The sequence below is a fragment of the Perca fluviatilis genome, chromosome 21 (genome assembly GCF_010015445.1).
Source record: "Perca fluviatilis chromosome 21, GENO_Pfluv_1.0, whole genome shotgun sequence".
Taxonomy (NCBI): domain Eukaryota; kingdom Metazoa; phylum Chordata; class Actinopteri; order Perciformes; family Percidae; genus Perca; species Perca fluviatilis.
Window position 1 is genome coordinate 27,557,959 of NC_053132.1, and position 15,877 is coordinate 27,573,835.

A 15,877-nucleotide genomic window follows, 5' to 3' on the forward strand; every position below is an offset into this window, starting at 1 on the left:
GTTCAGAGTTTTAGTCTTAAAAATGTAAATATCCACCACTGAAGTAGAAAACAGAACAGAATAGAATAGAAGAGAAGGGAGACCCAGTGTTTCCTCTAGGATTTTTTTTAGCAGTGTGCCCACGCCTTGCTGTGTGCATTTGATTTTTCTTGGCTTCTGGAAAAATAACTCCAAGGCTCGGTTATAGGGGAATTCAGAAAGAGGTGGCCCATTAATGCTGAGTAGCATACATGCTGCTAGATGGTACCCCTATGGCCTGGACGGTCATTTTGACCGTTTTGAAATTTATATGTGTAATAACTTTGCTAAATAAAAAAAATACAATCCTGCTGGTACCTGACTTTTCCTAAAATAGTCTGTATTTTCATTTAAAATTGTTTTTAGGCTATATACATTACACAAAAGGCAAAGAAAATACAATCACTTTTACCTATTTTGGCCATTTTCGCGGTTTTGTTTTTAATCTTTTGCGTGGTTGAAGATGCATCTTGGTTGCTTAGTAATAATCATAGTCTCTGTCAGAGAAACGTAACTAGCGGTCTTGAGTAATAAGTGTGGGCATTAAGGGCATTAAGGTGGTAGCCTAAGTGGACAGAAGAGAGATAGAGAAAGAGGAAGCAGACGTGTTGTAGATGCAACCGGAGCAGAGTTAGTGGTTATTCATTTTATAACGTCGGCCCTGGAGGTAACGAGTCTCCCCTGGTTTTCTGATCACAGTCGGAAACGAAGCGATCAGGAGAGGTTAACCTATTGAACATTTTAACAGCTTATTAACGTGCGCTTGTTTGCCCATGCACTGATGCGCTCATCTGTTGACATTTCCGAATGCCTTCCTACAGTTGCTTAATAACAAAGGGCTTTCCACACAAACAAACGTAGCCTACATGTGTCATTAGTATGAGGAAAAAAATTTGATTGTAACTGCACCGCAGCGGACACCAAAACGGAGGAAGTACCAGTTAGGTTAGGTTATAAATGTTCAAATAACATAGCCTACTTTTAATTGTTATTTGGCTGGAATTATGTTGAATGAATTTCACTCAATATGTTTTGGGACATGAATGTATGAAATAATCACGGTTTAGCCTACTATGCCATGATATGATATCAAGGGCATTGTATTGAATCAACAGCCACGTGCAATTTAGCTAGCAGGTGAAGGTGAAATTAAAAATGTGCAAGCACTAGCCTATAGACTAATACAGGCTTAAATGAACTGACAATATAAGTTAGGCTATACGACTTACAGTTCTCAAGGATGCACACATGCCATCTCAACCGGGTCCTCCGCCTGTCTCTTTTTTCTTTCTCCCTTTTCTCTGAGTGGCACGCGTGCCCACTCGCGTTGTGAAGCGCTATTCTGCGACTCTCTAACAATCACTGCTGATAGACGGCTTTTTCTGATACCGTGGCGGGAGAAATCTAACCGTGGCGGACCGCCACTTGACAATCAACATAGAGGAAACACTGGGAGACCTTTTGATGCTGCTGCAGTGTTTATTGATGTATGTGTGCATGCTGCAGATCTGGGTACTGATTTTAATATTTTTATCCTGCTACTTGCTGCTGAGTGCTGTGTGTGTTTGTGTGTCCTTCGCATATAGAGAACTGTTCATCCCATCTACTTCACACTTGCCGGTGCAAAGAATGTGTTGTGTCGCATTCGGTGCAATTTGGACACGTTCAATATTAATAAACATTAAATAAACAAGCAAACAGCCCTCTATGAGGCAGTGGGCGTCAGGGCTATGCAGAGTCAAGCAGGTTGTCAGCAGCCGGTTACTGCTGTAGTTTCCTCAGTACTCAAGTACAAGTACATCGTAAGTAAGTAGGATACAGTGGCGGCGCTAGAACAAATATCCAAGGGGAAATGAACAGATGAACAAATACTTATTATGCAAGTGCCCATTTCTAGAAAACCAAAAAGATGGTGTTTGGTGTTGTTGTTCCCAGAAACTCCCCCCTTTAGTCGCCAGGAGCTGCGGCCATTTACATTGGTACTCTCCCCCGCAGCTGAAGTGACGCACCTGCATGGTGACCGTACAGCTCTTTGAGAAAATGAATGGAACATAGAAACTCATTCAATATTCACTCACATGTACATATAATCACTTCTAAAAATAAAATGTACGTAGGCCCACAGTATTCATCCTTTCATATGTATAAAATATATGAAATAATGGCAAGTTGTGTGTAGACTGTTGAATTGAACGACATGGATGAGATGTTGAGACAAAAAGAAATGCAGAGGGGGACTTATTGTCGTTCATTCATTAGTGTGATAATGTCATCATTTAGTTTACTTGCCAAAAGAAATTGCTGACATTGTTTACAGTGCTTCAGAATTAGTTTCATGCCTTTTAGGTTTATACGCTGCCTACAACTCAAACAGCATCACGTTGTTCAGCTTATCAAAATGTTGACATGCCATGTTGTGGTGTGACCAGGCCAGGGATACAAAAACACCTGCTGTCTGACAAACCTGCACCTTCTTATCTTCCTAACTTCCTGAACTCAAAGCAAGAACTGTTAAGACAAGATATTAGTAACATCAGTCAGGTTTTACAGTGAGTTCACTCAGGGATAGTAAAAGCAGGCTATGTTGCTGTGTCTGTGGAACAGAGGAGGGTAATAAGCTTACTCTATGCCAGTGTGTGTGTTCAGGGAGACACTGAGTGGTGATTGTGATGACAGAAACAAGGCCCTATCAGCAATATTAGTTCTTCTACGCCCCGTGTCTCTCACTGGGTCCATCACTGCCACAGAGACACAGTTTAACTCGACTACTGACAGATGAAATCGCTCGCGTATCATTTTTATGATAAATACAAGCTCCTGGGTGGAACATTTTTAATGAAAAATATTGTTTCATTTTTCAATTTAAAGTGTAGTTGGGGTGCAAGGCAGGGAATGTTTTTTGCGCAAAGTGACAGATGGGAGGAATTACATCACGTGTCACCTCAGGAGTCATCTCACAGAAACATTAGTTTAAGTCTTATTTTAGTTGTTTGGGTCATCATCTCTATTAATCTTTAGTTATCCTATCAGTAATATCAACCACTTAATTTAGAGCACAAACCAAATGTGCAGGGGGAGAGACGTGAAACAAAGGTGAAAAAGACCCTCCTCCCCAGCATGGCGTAGGAAGGTCTGGCTAGTCCACCCAGCATTCTGGGTTTTGGAAAAAAAAAAATGGTTTATTGCCATTTCTTTAAACCAATCACAATCGTCACGGGCAGAGCCACGGTGCCTCTGCAAAATAGTCTTGGGAAGGAACTTGTTTTGGTGAAACACGTGTACGTTCAAAAGTAGTTTTTAGTCGTGCAACAGAAAACTCAGATTGGACAGATAGTCTAGCTAGCTGTCTGGTTTTATCCTGCAGAGATCTGAGGAGCAGTTAACCATAGTCCTCACAAATCCACCGGAGTATAGAACGGCAACACAAAGAAAGAGGAAGGAAAAGACGGACATCCGGTGGAATTTCCGGCAGCAACGGAGCAATGCCGGAAGGGAAACGTTGTTGATATTGACTAGTCATTATGATGATACACCTTCTGGTAAATTAAAAAGTAGCCTACTATTAGCAATGGAAACATTTTTGATTACAAGATGAGGAAAGAAGTGAGCTAAAAGGAGATGAGGCAAAGTGTAAATGTTATTGGTATAACCTCACTGCAGCAGGAACAAAAAGTCATGGCCACCCTGTGGACTGGAGTCGCTGCACTCATTATGTTACGCTCCCTCATCAGTCTCACTTGCGAACGGCTGACTCAAGTTTGACACCTAGTGGTTAAATTTCGGTACACCGGTCCGGTCTGGTGTTTGGCTTGATATCAAACCGGTTTGAAAATGTTCAAGTTGTCTCAATTTTGTCAAACAGGAGCCCCACAGGCCTGATGCCTTCTGAATGTGGGCAAAGCTGAAAACCTATTTCTGAAGCCTAGAGCTTAGGCTTAGATCATTTACTGCTTCTTACATTATATATGTTGCACATATACATAACTTTTCATTAAAATAAACATTAAAGGACAAATTCATGATTATGGGAAATTATTTGCTGGTGTTTTCTTTCTGAGATAAGAAGGTCAACCTCATGTCCGTAGATTAAGTACGGAGCTGGAGTCAAGAGGCGATAAGCCTAGCTTAGCATATAGACTGGAAGCAGAGGAATAATAATTAACACGTATCTTTTTTACTTAACCCGTACATAAAATAAATGTAGAAACTGCAGATTGTGGTTTTAGGGAGAGTTATGTTCTGGAACAATTTCTTCAAAATGTGTTGTGGACTTTTCATTTCACTGGCTCTTACCGTTGCTTGTGGTGTTGACGTAGTATTGCCGCCCTTGTGGAGACATGTAGCATCTCCATTGAGGAGGCAGGGGGTCTCGGAGGTCCTCGACAGGGAGCTGACTCAGAGATGATGTCCTCTGTCAAAACACACAAAGCAAGTTGGTGTCACTAGTGGTTAGACAGAGACAGGCTCAGCGCACATTGGACGTGAATTGAAACTCCATTACTGTAGATCCAAGACAGATTTATTTCTCAAGGGTCTGTCATAGTTGGAATAATTGCTGTAGATAAACAGATAAAAAAGATCAAACAAAACCACTGAAGATCATGCTTCACATGACATGAAGACTACATGTGCAGCATTTAGCTTGAGTTCAATGAGGTTCTCATTTCCTCAAGTATTTCACAACCGGCAACCAATGACATCATAGCGGAGCAGGCTGTGCTACCACTGCTGCCACACAAAGAACAACAAACTGCCTCTGAGCGCCTGAGCTCCAGAGGCAGAGTATGCGCACACAGCATACAGCTGAGCAACACAAGAGAGTGCACACATCTGCTACTGATTAGCAGGAAAACAACAGACTGAGACCACTGTTACACATTGGGGAGATGCTATTTGGAGACTTGAGAGAACCAAATGAAACTCCATATCAGCTACAGTTTGGTTATTATTGTCAACCTTGGTGGTGGCAAGTCTGACGAATCTCAGAGCCAGCATGAATAGGCATATGCAACGTTAAATAATGAACCATTCCAGATGGTTAACCTTCTAAAGCCCAGACTGCCTTTGGCTGCACATTGACAGCATGCCAGAAAAGCCCCTGAGAGAGAACACAAGGACCATCTAGGACTGAGGAGCATCAACATAACACTCTCAGCATGTCTGTGAGCTCTGCAGACGCTCTCAGCATGTCTGTGAGCTCTGCAGACGCTCTCAACATGTCTGTGAGCTCTGCAGACGCTTTCAGCATGTCTGTGAGTTCTGCAGACGTTCTCAACATGTCTGTGAGCTCTGCAGACACTCAGCATGTCTGTTAGCTCTGCAGATGCTCACAACATGTCTCTGAGCTCTGCAGAGGCTCTCAAGATGTATGTGAGCTCTGCAGATGCTTTCAACATGTCTGTGCGCTCTGCAGACGCTCTCAGCATTTCTGTGAGCTCTGCAAACGTTCTCAGAATTGTCTATGAGCTCTGCAGACACTGCAGATGCTCTCAGCATGTCTGTGAGCTCTGCAGGTGCTCTCAGAATGTCTGTTAGCTGTCTAGTTAGTTCAGAGTCTGAACACAGCAGACAACAGACAAAAGGCAAAAAAAAAACATTTTTAGTGGACAGAATGGAGTTGCTTTAGCAGCTAGCTAAAGAGCCGGATAACCAATAAACCAAAGCCGAGCTGAAAGGAGAGTGAGTACTGGACGGTCAGAAACACGACTCCAGACCAATGATAGTCTGCTCTGCTAGATGTGGAAACAGGGAACTGCTGGCTAACAAGCTATTTAAGGTGATAATATGCCAATGTTGTGTTTACCAAAAGAAGAAAAATGTTACAGCAATTTTAAGGATTATAACTTTAAAATAAAATTCAAAAAATGCTTACTAAATTGACAATATTAAAGCAAAATAATGCAAGCACACTCTTTCCAAGATCAAAGAACGTTTCATTCTTAAAGTGCTCATATTATGCTTTTTGGCTTTTCCCCTTTCCTTTATAGTGTTATATTTTTGTGCACGTTATAGGTTTACAAAGTGAAAAAGCCCAAAGTCCACCCCAAAGGGACTTAACATCTCCAACAGAAAACAATGTTCACAAACTGCTCCAAACAGCTCTATTGTAGTCCAGCCTTTTCTTCCGTGATAAACGCGCGTCACTTATAACATATGTTATAATGCTCGCCTAGCTGCTCACATGGCATGCCCTCATACTCATTCTGACTGGCTAGTAGTCCTTACCGAGGTACTGCGCATGTGCGACTCCCAACAAAGATGGAACCGAAGTGTGATGCCTCACTCTGTAGCTAAAACAGAGAGCTCAACACACAGGGTGAAAAGAGGAGCTGCAGCAATGTGCAGTACAACAAAAATATGGTGTTTTATGAAAGATTTTACCTGAAAATGAGCATAATATGAGCACTTTAATACACCTAAAATATAAATTGATATGTTTCAAAGATAAAATACTTTTAGATACTTTATTCATCCTGAGGGAAATTTTAGGCATCCAGCAGCTTAGACAACCATAACACAACAAACACACATACACACATATATCTCACATACATAAAAGTCACTCACAGAAATGTAAAGAGTTATAGAAAGTTATAAAAATCACTGACAGAAATTTAAAGCGTTAAAGGTGCTATGGTAGACTGTGTGCAATGGTGGTTGCCCCCCCCCCACCCAAACATACACAGCATATCATAATGGAAAATTTTAGTAGACACTGGCTCCCTGCCTGGAAGCCCAGGATCATTTGTTAGCTTTCCTTGGAAAATGCCTCTACAGTAAATAAATAGTCAGTCTTGCGTTGAGGTCACCTTCACCTGGATCTGAACAGCATCCTCAGGAAGGATTCTGCCTGTTTCCTCTTTGCAGACATTACAGGCAGTTCAAACCCAGGGCATTATCTAACTTCTAGGGAAAATTTGGGCATAAATCAGATAATATACTTTATAAAAGGAAACAGAAGAGAGAAGCTCACTTTAAAAATTGACGTCAGCTAAAGGTCGGAAAGGGTGGGAAAATGACTCTGTAAAGGAGTAAAAGGGTCCCTACATTAACATAACTTGTGAGTAACTATCATGTTATTTGAAGAAATGCCAACGCGACTCACTGTAACACAGAAATAACCTCATTAAGTTCATTCCTCCCCTGAACGTTTCTAGCTGTAAAGATTGGGAGCGGTTTCCACCATTGAGCAACAACTGACTCACAATCGCTCCATCAGCTTTCAGCAGGTTAGCAGCGTTAAAACACACACACACACACACACACACACACACACACACACACACACACACACACACACACACACACACACACACACACACACACACACACACACACACACACACACACACACACACACACACACACACACACACACACACACACACACACACACACACACACACACACACACACACACACTGATGGTCCAGAAAAGGTGAGTCATAAGATGCAACTATCTCTGTCTGAAATCCCTTGATTGGTGAGAGCTGTGTGGAGTGACTGGGCTGGAGTTTCAACATGCTGGATTACTGGACACCACCAACTGCAGCTGTCCTCACACAAGCCTGAGTGACTCAGCACCCCCTGACTCTGACAGGGCGTGTGTGTGTGCGTGCATGCGTGTATGCTGAAGCTGAAGATGACCTCTGGTGACTCTGTGGAAACAATTGGATTTGGGAAGAGGAGAGTCTGTAGGGTTAGGGTCTGTCAGAGCAGCGCTCCGGTTTCCAGAGGTTCCTGAACATGACCCTGAGGATGTGGAAACCAGGATCCATGTAAAAAAAAGAAGAAAAAAAGGTCTTTATACTGTTTTGGTGGCTGAGAAGGACTGTAGTTTTATACTCCAGGTAAAATATCAAATAATGGCTTCATGCAGGCTTTAAAGATACAATATGTAACATTTCAGCATTAAAATGTCTAAATATGACCATACCTATGTTATATAGGCTATTTTTATGAGTTGTGTTCTTACACTATCCCAAATGTCAAACTCAGAGAAATCGGTTATTTTATTTTCAGACACAGAGCGTTTCCTTTAGTCGCCCGTCAGTGGAATATAATCTCTCACCCTCTAGTTACTCGTAACTTCCGTCAAAACACGGCACCCAGATTATATGTACAGGAGTAATTGTAAATCATACAATGTCACAGAAAAAAATACTGTTAGTAAGTTGTAAGTTTAAAGGGGTGATAGAATGCAAAACCGATTTTACCTTGTCATAGTTGAAAAATGACAGTTTGGTGGGTAAATAGGACATACATAGAACCAAATCTCAGAATTTGAAACTGCCTCTGAAAACGGGCAAATCTCAACGAGCCGCCTAGTTGACGTCAACTCGGCGGCTCCTCCTCATTTGGCTCTAGTCTCTAGTCTTTGTCACACCCCAACATTTACATGGTCACTGACCTGAGATCAGGTAGTCTTCTGAATCTAGGTCGCGCAGATCTCTGCTATTCCATTACAAAATTCACTTCTGAAACTTTTTTATGCGAGAAATCAACTATGTAAAGCTCAAATATGGGCCGTTTTACGAAAATTGATGGCTAATTGCAAATTTTTTCCGACTGTGTGTCAGAGTTCAGCGGCCAGTGCTGCCTGAGTTTCTACATCGCTGCCCTGCCTGTCCTCCTTCACAGACCCCGGCCTGCTGCGAGCTAGATTGAGATCCGTCACGGCCGGCAGTCCACGGTGCTCAACACCTGCGCAAACTCACCCTTTCTGGGTGACTGGACTACCAAACGCCGCTGCCCTGACAGAGCTCCAGGGCCTGCAGCTCGCTGTTCTCCCTACCCTCTTCCTGCTAAATGACCGGTGTGTGACTGAGAGCGCGGTCAGCGAGCTTGTTACGCCCGCAATCTCTTACCACAGGTTCCAGTTAATCTTATAATGAATATGTGTGTTGAGTTATTTAAACAAACGATCGGGGAAATAAACGCCTCTTGTCCGCGAGTCTCATTGATAGAGCCCGCGGTGAGCTGGAGTCCATCAATGAGAGCTAGCTAGCCTCCTCCTACCGAGACCTCTGAAATTCACAAAAATGCATTAAATTGAAATCCGAAATCGGACAAGTGTTAGCTAAGCTTTGTAAGACCTTGGGTAACCTGTAATATACATGCCGTGACGAAATTCAAACTGCAAATATACTATAGTTATGCCGAAAGTGTAGCTAGCTAGCCGCGATCGTTTCCCCATTGTATTGAATGGGACACATAGCTAGCTAGCTGCTCCTCCTAACAAGACCCCTGACGTTCACAAAAATCCCTTAAATTGAAATCGGACACAACTGTTAGCTTTATAAGACCTTGGGGAACCTGTAATATAAGTGCCGTGACGAAATTCAAACTGTAAATATACTATAGTTATCCCGAAAGTGTAGCTAGCTAGCCGCAATCTTTTCCCATTGTATTGAATGGGACATATAGCTAGCTAGCTGCTCCTCCTAACAAGACCCCTCACGTTCATAAAAATGCCTTAAATTGAAATCGGACACAGCGGTTAGCTTTGTAAGACCTTGGGGTAGCTGTGATATATAAGTGCCGTGACGAAATTCAAACTGTAAATATATTATAGTTATGCCGGCAGCCGGCCGCGGAGCCCCGGTAGTGCAGTAATCCACAAAGGGTGACTTTGCCATGGGTATGGAGCCCAGCTGCTTTCTCGTCAGACTGTGTGGACCTCCTAAAGTCCGACACATCTTACCAAATTTGCAATTAGCCATCAATTTTCGTAAAACGGCCCATATTTGAGCTTTATATAGTTGATTTCTCGCATAAAAAAGTCTCAGAAGTGAATTTGGTAACGAAACATTTCAGTGTCTGGAATATGAGACCTGCTGTCTCGTCTTTAATGTGTGTGTATGGGAATTCGCTCAACAAATCAGCGCGCAGCTCATCTAAATATTCATGAGCATACCATATTTGGATGAAAAGCTCTTGTTACAAATAGGGCCAAAACACAGGGATGCATAAGGGCCAATCAAATATCAACCAGGCCATTTTCGGCCCAACCAATGTTACATACCCCATTAGGAGACCATAAGGAACAGTGTGAAATACCCTATATAATCATTCTATCACCCCTTTAATGAAGCGTCGGGAAAAGACCATATCAGACCCAGCACCCGAGTCACAACAGCGGCCATCCAAACGTTAGCTAGCTAGCTAGTCTCTGTTAGTGCTACCGGTGTCCTTGCCAAAAATCTCCTCCCTGACGAATTTCTTCCCCCTTCGCCTTTAGCTGTCTTTACGGTTAGCTAAATTAACCTGACAAAAGGTGGGTTAAGCACCAAAACGAAAAGTTAAGATTACAGAAAAGTGAAGGAGAGATCATTCCGGGCAGCTGGGAGATGTTCTGCTGATGCACAACAGGCATCGAAAGTCCTCGCCGTCGCGGAGATTCCCCCGACAATCCCTACCCACATCCACATCCACAACCGTCTCTCAGCCTCGTTGAGTAGCTAGCTAGCGTTACAACAAACACCATCCGCCCTGGTATTGAAACCATCCAAAAGGTGACATTGAATTGTGAAATATTTTGTGTTTTAGCTGCTGGCTAATGGGTAAACTCGTCCATGAACATACATATGAATTCTAACCACCAAAGTTGTTTAACACTAAAAACTACAACTCCCATAATTCCACGCAACTTCCCAATGTCATCAAAAGTCTGTGTTTACCATCCATTGTTTTGGTTGAGAGACCCCTAGTGGCAGAAAGTTACATATTGCACGTTTAAAGATCACAGAAAGAAAAATTTCAAAACATCTGCAGAAACATTGCCAATAAATCTCTAAATGCACTTGTTCAGTGCCACTCTATCCCTTTAAGAGCTCTGAAGCTCTGCTCGGGGTAATAAATATATCTTGCAATTTATCGGCAAGTTTTGGCATGAAGTGGATTATGGTACAGGATTGCTTTGAAAAGTGTTTTGCGGTAACTATTTTGCCATTGGTTTCCACTGTAATGCAACATGAAGCCAAGCAGACTGCAGCTGCCATTCTTCAAAGAGCTAGCCATCTTTCATACTTGAACAAATTAAAACTTAACTGTCATTCCTTTAAATCAATCTGAATTCAGCCCACAAAGCCTTGAAAAAACTATGTTGAAGACTTGCTGAGCTAGCATTACGGAAAGGGAGTAAACAGCTTTACCTTTAGCCAACAAATATGATGTTGAATCCAAAATGCCTCTACATTACTTCTTAGGGGGGTTAGTGCTTACACAGTAAGATGCAATCTTCTTTGAGCGCTAGTTTTAATTTCAGATAAAACTCCAAAGACAAAAATAAGAGGCAGTATAATCCCGACATAAAATTTCAATAAGATTTTGAATGTTAGTTCTTAGCAGTTTTAACTGATAAAGTAATCCAATGAAATTAATGAAAACTTGACTGTTTCCTCCTGTATACTGTACAGGCATGCACGTCTTGAAGAGCAAAAAAGCCTTTCATGATGGGATGCAGACGGAGAGCGTGGGCAATCTCCAGTCTGAAGTTTCTGTTAGAATAGTAGTGAGGTACACAGTGTATGCTGAGATGTATTCCCTGCCTCTCCTCCCTTGCCATATCAGCGGAGCTCGGGAACAGAGGTGTGACGCGGAGGGGAAGTGTCTGTTTCCTATTATCCACTCCTTTCTGGGGCAAAGTTATAATATGTGAACTATGGGGAAGTGGACACACAAATGCTGATTGGGGCTGTCACGATAACTCCTTTTTGTTGTGCAATATATTGTCCCAAAATGAATTGCGATAAATTTTTATTATTGTCATTTTAAGACCATTTTATGCCACTGATTACATAATGACAATATGACAATATTAAAGCAAAATAATGCAAGCACACTCTTTCCAAGATCAATGAACGTTTCATTCTTAAAGTGCTCATATTATGCTTTTTGGCTTTTCCCCTTTCCTTTATTGTGTTATTTATCTTTTTGTCCACATTATAGGTATATATAAGTGAAAAAAGCCCAAAGTCCACCCCAAGGGAGTTACCATCTCCAACAGAAAACACTGTTCACAAACTGCTCCAAACAGCTCTATTGTAGTCCAGCATTTACTTCCATGCGTCACTTTGTAACACACGTTATAATGCTCGCCTAGCTGCTAGCATGGCACTCCCTCATACTCTGCAACTGACAAGCTAGCAGTACTTACTGCGCATGTGCGACTCCCAACAAGATGGTACAGAAGTAAGATGTCTCACTCTGTAGCTAAAACAGAGAGCTCAACACACAGGGTGAAAAGAGGAGCTGCAGCAATGTGCAGTACAACAAATATATGGTGTTTTCTGAAAATTAAACCACATAAACCTATTCTGGTACAACCTCTAAATACAATTATGAACCTGAAAATGAGCATAATATGAGCACTTTAAGAATATTTATACATTGGAATCGGAATGTCAAAAAATATATCCTAAATAAATAAAACATAAATAAATAATAAATACACCTTTGTTAACAGAAAGTGCTATAGTGGCAGAGTAAAAAGAGATGTCTTTTATCTCCTTCAGAATGTCGTCTTTTACTTTTTTGTACAAAGATGGAATGGCAGTTTGGGAGATTTTTCTTTGGCAATTCGTACTGTTTGTCAAAAGTTTGCAGCATATTTTTAAATGCTGGTTTTTCGACCTCGTTTAATGGCTGCATCTCTTTGGCGATATGGCGAGTTATGCAATCTGTGAGCGTGCGCCATTTGCGTGCGTCACGTTTATATTTGCACTGCCGGGAAAAAGCATTTGTAACATGTAACTGTGTGGAAGACCCCTCTCCACCTCCAGCTGCGGTTGTTGTTCCCAGGTTGAAAACTGGGTGGGATGGTTATGTTTTAGGTGAGATTTTAGGTTAGTTGTGTTGCCTCTTTTCACTGCCACTGTTCTTGGCTCGTCCACGTTAATTGGCTATCCTCTCTCATTCGGCTTAAAGCCAAAATGTTCCCACACCGGAAGATTGAGGCTTTGTAACAAAGTCCATTGGGACTTATTCTTCCTAACTGGCTGTAGATGTAACAAAACACTATAGGGATCATAAGGCAGTGGGTTCACGTCTTCTCTTGACCTGTCGCTATCCAATCGGTGTGTGTGTGTGTGTGTGTGTGTGTGTGTGGGGAGACACTGTCTGAGCCCCACCTCTGCCTCAGACACAGAAAGCAGACAAGATGACAGAGATCGACTAAAATGTTGGTAACACAACCAAAATGAATATACTCTTTATTTTCAATTATAAAAATTAGCAATTGCAATATATCTTGTATATATCGTGCGATAAATTCATATATTGACTATCACGACAGACCAAATGCTGATGCTGCTGAAGAAGAGACACATCTTCCCCATCAACACTGGACTCAACCATCTGCTGTTGCTGCGGATACAGATCTAAGGCCTGTTGAACCTCCAGTTATCAGGGAAGCATGGAGCTCCACATGGATTACCCTGAAATTAGGATTTTATATATTTCAAAACTATTTTATTCGGAATACATGAAAGAAGACATTTCCAGAGACAACCTCATTGGTGACCCTGACTAGGTTTCCCATGCACAGTCAACTCCGTTTTGGATAGTTCCAAATTGTAACATTTTTCTTTAAAGCACATGTGTCAAACTCAAGGCCCGCGCAGATTTAGATCCGGCCCGTATATCAATTTAGGTTCACAATACATTTTGGCCCACCTAGTTGTGCGCCAAACCAAAAACACAGGAAAGTGTTTTTTAAACTGCAATTGCCTGCCATTCAAAGCAGAATATGGCAGATTTGCCGACTCTGAGACAGTTTTCATATTCAGGCTGTGAAACAAGTTGTTGTTAAAAAAAAAATTATAATTGTTTTTCTTGATTTGCTAAATTCTATGATGGCTAAGGAACTCTTTTGATTACTTTTGTATGGCTTCCTCTCAACAAAAATGTACAAAGAGGTGACAAATGTCTGAGAAAGCCACAAAAACGTTGGAACAAAAACAACAAAAATGAGGAAAAAAGCTACCAAAATGTTTTAAAAAAGTGACATGCAGTAACAAAAGCACGTCAATAAACTCTACATGTCTGGCCCTTGGTGTGATTCTCTTTTTCCAGTGTGGCCCTTAGTGAAAATGAGTTTGACACCCCTGCTTTAAAGTGAGACTATGTACAATCAGGGACTCTGCTGCTTCAGTCTTACGTGGAGTAAGTGGAGGTCTCATTGAAATCCCGTGGGACCCAACACAATTCTCGAAAGAGCGGGTGCTTTTTACTTTGCTGCGTGGGAGCGTGCAGCCCGGGATTTAGCTAGTGGGAGTTTCCCATAAAGAGATGGGAGGGGAAGCGTAAAGTGCGCCTAATTATGTATTCCGCGGTATGTACAAAAACTGCCCGTGACAGCTTGCCTCTATTTTGCAGTGACAATTCTCCACCTCTTAAAAGCAGGCCGCAAGGTGGTTTCCTCACATATGCCTCCTGGTGAAATAGCAGCAGTAATCGGAGGAAGACGAAGACATAGGCCAAGGAGACGAGCTGAAAGGATTTTTGCCACAAGGATCACACTTACAGATTAAGCAGCCATGCAATATTACAGTTACTGGAAGAAATCAAAGATGACACTGAATCTCCAACTCAGCGTTCACATTCCATTCCAGCAGTTGTTAAACTCCTCGCTACATTACAAATATTGGCATCAGTATATTTTCAAACAGTCATAGCATCAGCAGTGGCAATATCACAGTCTGTACTCAGCCGTATCATAGCACAAGTACTTAACGCTTTGCTACAGCGCAATTTACGGTATAGTGGGCGGAGAAAAGTGCTGATTACCCGATGAACTGCAGGTTTGGTAAATACGACGTAAGTAAGTATCACAGCGTGCGCTTTCTGCGGGTTGGCCATGGCGCTGGTAACGCTGCATTCGCAAATGTACGTACATCTGGCCCAGAAAGTCTTGAGAGCAGCCTAAACTAAATGTCATCAACAGGCCCAGTGGACACTGAGAGGTCTAAAGGCGGAGCCCTCTGGGATCACTCAGCGGGCATTTAGGCCTCATGTGAGAAAAAATACAGCCGGGGAGAAGTTTCTCACATGTATCCTTGGGTGCTGACTACACGACCTAGAGAGAAGAATGTGTAAGACATAAGTAAAGTAAATAAGACAAGACTGAGTGAAGGTAGGAGGAGTGAAAGACTGAAAGAGGAGGGACACAGTTAGTGGAGAGGGAGAGACAGATGTGGGGGCTGTGGATTGGTCTTTATTTGAGAGACATTGTTTGGGTTGGGCAGATGTGCAGCCTGAAGCGCAGCCACATTCTCAGAAGTAGAGACGCTTCAGACACTGGGAGAGGACAAGGGATGCCCATACTGTATGTAATGTACATCAGCCAACGTCAACTGGCGGCCCGCAGGCCACATCCGGCCCGCCAAAGCTTTTAGTCTGGCCCGCAGAATAATCATGAATTCATAAAATGTAAAGAGGAAAAAATGCATTCTGTTATTTATCATTTCAAGCATTTAGAGCAAAAACCCAGCCCCTGTATTTGCATTTCTATTCACATGCCGGAATTCTGTATAGCGATGCCCAAGCTCCACACATGAGCCGAGATGTGTGTGCGTTAAAACATGCAGTATCTGACGATACAGAGAGGATTACTAACAGCCGCTGGGGTAGATGAACTCACGCTAGTCTCTTTTCTGTAAATAGGCTACACACTAAAAACTCCTGTAACCCATTATGGGTTATTTTTGACCCAACTCCTGGGTTAAAAAGGGACCAACTAATTTCTGGGTTATTTCAAACCAGAAAATTGGGTTATTCTTTTTGACCCAACTTCTGGGTCAAATACTTGACCCAAATGTTGGGTTAAAATAATTCAACATCGTAGTTGGTTACTATGCCA

General features: G+C 42.1%; 1 protein-coding gene across 1 annotated transcript in view; it reads right to left on the reverse strand.

The window, feature by feature from the left end:
* Positions 1-15,877, reverse strand: part of gas7b (growth arrest-specific 7b) — an 88,301-nt gene that overhangs the window by 55,454 nt on the left and 16,970 nt on the right. Inside the window, exon 2 of the mRNA XM_039787836.1 lies at positions 4,312-4,429. Within this exon, the coding sequence (XP_039643770.1) occupies positions 4,312-4,429 (118 nt within the window). The remainder of the gene's footprint in view (positions 1-4,311; positions 4,430-15,877) is intronic.